This window comes from Archocentrus centrarchus, chromosome 13 (assembly GCF_007364275.1).
Source record: "Archocentrus centrarchus isolate MPI-CPG fArcCen1 chromosome 13, fArcCen1, whole genome shotgun sequence".
Taxonomy (NCBI): domain Eukaryota; kingdom Metazoa; phylum Chordata; class Actinopteri; order Cichliformes; family Cichlidae; genus Archocentrus; species Archocentrus centrarchus.
This window is the reverse complement of record NC_044358.1, coordinates 4584628-4590627: the sequence shown is the minus strand read 5'-3', so window position 1 is coordinate 4590627 and position 6000 is coordinate 4584628. Positions and strand designations below refer to the sequence as shown.

At 41.1% G+C, this 6000-nt stretch overlaps 1 protein-coding gene across 1 annotated transcript in view; it reads right to left on the bottom strand.

Moving 5' to 3' along the window:
• Positions 1–650: 650 nt before the first annotated feature.
• Positions 651–6000, bottom strand: part of nf1a (neurofibromin 1a) — a 136181-nt gene continuing 130831 nt past the window's right edge. The window contains exons 56-57 of the mRNA XM_030745310.1: positions 2122–2338; positions 651–793 (exon numbers count right to left, since the gene is read on the bottom strand). Coding sequence (XP_030601170.1) covers positions 651–793; positions 2122–2338 — 360 coding nt within the window. The remainder of the gene's footprint in view (positions 794–2121; positions 2339–6000) is intronic.

The window sequence follows — 6000 nt, the reverse complement described above, 5'->3', positions numbered from 1 at the left end:
GTAACATATGTACAGGTCTGGGAGAGAGGAGCTGAGATGTCCAGAGTAGAGGTCCTGCCTCACAGGCCCACCCCACCACCTATAACTGTTGTCATTTGGTCCAGCTCACTGACATTTGAATACTTAGTCAGGAGGAAGGCCAAGGGCCTTGCTGCAGATCAGCCTAATGTCCTGTCTGGATTGTGCCTGTGTAAACAGACATGTCACAGTCCACACTGAAATCCATCCACACCGCCTTCCCCTTCAGTTTTCTCCACACTTTCATGTGTGGCCTCCCTCACTGCAGGAGAGTTAAATTGCTGCTGAACATTGTCCCTTATGTGAATAGAAGTTTCAAGATGAGCTCCAGAGGAGAACACAAAGGTTCCACAGAAGACTGTCCAACACCAGGTACTCTCTAAAATTAAAGATTTTTAGAAGGGGAGTGGGGGGATTCAAGCAGCAGAATTCAAGCTTGCCCTTGCTAATATTCCTCCTTGTAGGAAAAACGAAATAACCTCTTCTGCTAAAGCAACAACTGTGAAGAAGGAGGAACTGAAGAGTAAATGTGGAGTGCAGCATGAGGCCTGGAAGGCCTGGCAGGGGTGGAGATGAGGAGGAAGAAGGTATATGTGTGTGTGTGGGGGGGGGCAATTGTCTTCTCTGGCCGATCAGACAATCTTCTTGATACTGGGTCTCTTAAAGCTGCCGGCACTGCGCTGCTTCTGGACCTGACTGGCTGAACCATGTCGAGTGCGACCTCCGCTGGACAGAGCTGAGCTGGGAGAGAGCTGGACATTCTCCTTATCTACACCTGGAAGAACACAAGGATGACAGACAGCTTTAAAAGCATCCTTTTTTTAAAATCTGGGATTCTTTTCTATGTGACCTATCTGCATGTTTCCTTTCTCTTAAGTGTCTTCAAATTAAATTAGTATTGAGACAACCATATTTTTCTGTCCTTGGTAATTTATCTACTTAAAACAATTGTAAGGCTGATGGATGGAAGGTTTTAAGAAGAAGTTAAGGGCGGCTCAGTAGTGCAGTAATTAGTACTGTCATCTCACAGCAAGAAGGTCCTTTGTTTGAATCCAGTCGGGGCCTTTCTGTGTGGAGTTTGCATGTTCTCCATATGCATGCGTGGGTTCTCTCTGTATATTCCAGCTTCCTCCCACAGTCCAAAGACATGCATGTTAGGTTGATTGGTGCACTAAATTGGCAGTAGGTGTAAATGTGAATGAAAATGGTTGTCTCCTTGTTAGTCCTGCGACAGACTGATTATCTGTCTTGTCTTATAACAGTTGGGAAAGGGGCCCTGTGACCCTGAATTGGATAAGCAAAATTAACCCTATAACGCCAGGCGATTGCTGCTGAAGCGCCAGTTACTTGCCCTTACTAGCAGCAAACAGCTGGTTAAGACGTAGCGTATCAGCGTGGAGTCGGCTGATCAAAGGACCTTTGATCAGCTGCCGTCTTACCGTAACTCTGCGACCGCTTGTCCTATCGGAAAAATTCAAACGGTTCCCGAAAGCTCAGAAACTGTAATACCACATATAGGGGTATTACAGTATTTGTTGCTGAAGTCTGGAAACGGTGGCACTTTTGTAGCACGCTGTATAAGGTTAAATGCATGGATGTGAAAAGTTGCTTTCCTTTAGGAAGAAGTCTCTAACCTCAAGCAGCATGAACCATTCTCTTTATATTTCTGTGAAGCTGATTTGATGTTTCTTCACTTCATGGAAGAGGAACATTTTCAGTTTTATGGTCTATAACACAATTACTAACTACTCAATCTGTCATCTTTGATGTTTATAACAATCCTCCATCTGTTAATAAGGTGAATTTTAAGTCTTCTGCTTGTGTTAGCAGTAATTTTATTCCAAAAATAAGTTCTCAGCACCTAGCCTCCTGAAGGTGATTTTACTTTCCTTCAATTAGTTGCTAAAACTGTTTAAGATAAGACAGCTGTCGTGTCTTTTATTAAACAGAAGAGGGTGCTGTAGGACAAGAAGGTGACCAGCTTTCAGATCAGCCTAATGTCCTGTCTGGATTGTGCCTGTGACAAAATAGGGAGCCTGGGAGGAGGAAATACAGAGTTAGAATGGGTGTGTGTTTTGTTGTGTGGCAGAGACAGACAGACACCTGGCGAGTGCTGTGAAGTGGCCAGCGAAGTCATCGAATTTGATAGGTTGAGGTTGGCAGTGATGCTAAGCTGGCTCTGGCTGGTGGGGGGATAGGGGGAGGTCGGCGTCCTCAGTTGCTCCTCCCCTCGTTCCTCATCAGCTGCTGGCAGGTAGCTGTCAATCAGTGCCTCCAGGAATTTCACGATCAGCTCAGCGTAGTCTGGGATCTGGGTTTGCTGCAGGGTTAGTAGGTTTGTGAAGTGGGGACAGAGAAGATGAGAAATGTTAGACCGACTAGGTTAATGAAGTCTAACAGCAGTACAGACTAGGTTAATATTAGTGATGATCAGTAGCATCATATCTTCAGTCACTTGTTCATGTCAACACTTGTTCAAGGTGATGTTCTTGCATTAGATTGTAACACATCACTAGTTATTATTCAGGTTATTCTTATTTTACATTATGGATGAACATTACTTTATTAATTGCTTCTGACTGTTGGTTGTGTTGACACAACAACTGTGCACATCAACGTTTTTCCTTCACAAAGACATTAGTTACATTTATCTTTACATGAGAACAGTCTGCAGCCACTAGAGGCTGAACGATGCAGGATTTTTAACCCCTTAACTGGCAGCAAAAAAATCACCTGACAAAAACTACATAACGCCTTCTGGTCATTATTGGCTCTGAACAACCCATTTCATAGCCTATTAATCGGCTGCGTCTGGTCCGCGGGCCGAATGAAGTGCATTTATATGGCAGGCTAGACCCGCCCATTTTGACTGACACCTCATTCGGCCAATCATGTTAAGAAATGGGTTTCCCAGAGCCAATAATACTCAGAGGGCGTCACGTAGCTTTGTCAGGTGATTTGGTGCAGCCAGTTACATGATTGGCCGAATGACGTGTCAATAAAAATGGGAGGGTCTAGCCTGCCATATAAAAGGGACTACAAACGGCCCGTCACCGGGCCCTTGCCAGTTAAGGGGCTACAAACAATACTGATATTGGGTGATTTATTATACTCTTTTCTTTTCAAACACATGAAACATGAACAGATTTCCCTAACATTGTTATGTGTAGTCACTCCCTGCCCAGCTCTGCTCAGATCAGCTGATTATTGTGTTTGTGGAATCCAAACACCAGCTGCCAACGGGGAAATTGCAGAATGCCCTCTAGTGGACAAACTATGCAACATAACATGATTGAAGGGTGTTTCTCACGCCTCTTTTTTTACTTTTTAAATTTTCATTTATGGGCTGTTATACATGCTGATACAGATATATCAGCAGAAAGCTAGTACCAACAGTTAAATCAGCAGTGATGATATATCAGCCAGGCTCTAGCAGTCACTTCCAAGTAATGGCACTCTTGCTTCTGACCAATAACTGTAGAAAACATGGACGACCTAACAGCTCCCCAAATATGACGCCAAAATGTCTCTATCGCCCTGGTGTCTGGTTGCAGTATACGTCATAGACCCCATCCGTCCATGTTAGGGATGGGACTGGTGTGAACCCACCTCAGCCAGCTTTTTTAGGCTGAGGGGTAAAAAGGCGTGCACTTCAACAACCCCTCAATTCTCAGTCGAGTCCTCATCTTCCTCGTCCACTTACATAAAATTTCATCTCAAGCTGCTGCAATATTCCCAAAAAATAAAGGACAATTCTGCTCAAATTCAGCAAAGTCAATACAATATGATTATGTCATATCAAAACTTCATTAAAAAAAATCATCCTTGACAGTTGAAATTCTCAATAGTTTCCTCTTCCGTTTCATCCACATTAAATGTGTGCAGTTTCAGCTGCAAGCTGCAAGAGTCCACAGAAATTAAAGGACAGTTATGCCCAAATTCAGCATGTTCCATGGAATATGATATCATATTAAAATAATTCAGGAAAAAAAAAATCAACTTTGATAGTTGACATGAAATTCTCAACAGATTCTTCTTTTGTCTCATTCACTTTCCATGTGTGCAGAGTTTCATCACAAGCCACTACAAGATTCCAGAGAAAATAAAGGACAGTTTTTTCAAATGGCAAAAGGTTAATACAATATGATACCATCATATAAAAATTTAATTAAAAAAAATCATCTGTGAAAATTGTCATGGATTCCTCTTAAGACTCAACCATTTTACACATGTGTAGAGTTTCATCACAAATCACCTTTGTACTTGAATTTCATGTCAACCATGAAGGCGAATTCGTAATTATACCTTGGACTTTGCTGAACTTGAGCATAATTGTCCTGGAATTTGTAATAACTCCTAATTTAACTGATGAAACAGAAGGTTAAACAACTATAATATGTGAAGGCTGCAGTTTTCCTGAGAAGGTTAAAGACAAAAAATCAAAGGGATTATATATCCATGCAACTGGTATCATTATATATACACAGTATATTCTCATCCACTTCAATGCTGCTTTTTACATTCAGGAGCATAAACAGTACCTCAATTTAGTGTTTAAGAAAGCTGCATGAAGCGGACATATTTTCTCTGACAGCATTAAATAAAATCCGATGTAATGTAAAAGGTCTTCACTCGTCTGTTTTCATCTGGAATTCTTTGACACTGTGTTTTGCTAATAGTGTGTGTTATTTACCACAAGGTAATTAAGAGGCCCTCATACCAGAGTAACCAGAGAGGATAATATATTGTGTGATATATTGTAATTGTGTGATTGGCTATACCAACATGGTCATCACTGACTGAAATAGAGAAAGTGGGGGTTCCCCATATCTACCAACTGCTGGCAAGTACTTTAACAGATAAACTTAAAATAGATTAAAGTGAAAAAGACTTAAGACCAGGCTTTCACCGCAGCCTCTTTCAGTTGTTTATTTTTGGGGGCGGGGGTGACTGTCTTCAGTTTCCTCTTTGGCAGGTAAAATGCATGCTCTATAGGGTTTAAGTGGCTTCATACAAAAAGGTCCTTCCTAAACTGTGTATCTGATCCAGATGTAAATACCTGAAAATAAAAGCTGAAATGTTAACCTTTTGTCTCATACTCAAATGTTTTCAGTCTACAGCAAAAATAAAGGGATTCCAATAATTTTGGAGGGGTATATATATATATATATATATAAAAAAAAGGTAATAAGATGTCTGCTGAAGGCTATATGAAGTGAAAATGGTTTTATATTTATTTTATATTTTCATTAATCGCAGGAGGACCGTCTTGTTTGTTTTCTTTGTTTTGTTTTTTTACCCAAAACCACCAAAATGGCTACTTCAAGTATCATTAAACCACCTAAACTTAAGGTCAAGTCTAAAAAAAAAAAAAAAAAAAAAGGAAGTGAGAAAGACATAGACCATGACTATGCAATGGAAGCTACTATGCTAAATAAAAGAGAGCATGATTCAGGACCTGCAACTCTGAAGACATCTTTGGCAAATACAGTAAAAGGCCAAGTTAACTGAAAGTGGTGAGAGTGATGATACACTATATTGCCAAAAGTATTCACTCACCCATCCAAATCATTGAATTCAGGTGTTCCAATCACTTCCATGGCCACAGGTGTATAAAACTAAGCACCTAGGCATGCAGACTGCTTCTACAAACATCTGTGAAAGAATGGATTGCTCTCAAGAGCTCAGTGAATTCCAGCATGGTGCTGTGATAGGATGATACCTATGCAACAAGTCCAGTCAAAATTTTATCGCTACTAAATATTCCACAGTCAACTGTTGGTATCATACCGAAGTGGAAGTGACTGGGCAGCATAAAATGACAGACCAGGGTCAGCAGATGCTGAAGTGCATATTGTGCTCCAAACTTCATATGGCCTTCAGATTAGCTCGAGAACAGTGTGTAGGGTGTGTAGAGAGCTTTATGGAATGGGTTTCCATGGCCAAGCAACTGCACCCAGGCCTTACATCACCAAGCACAAT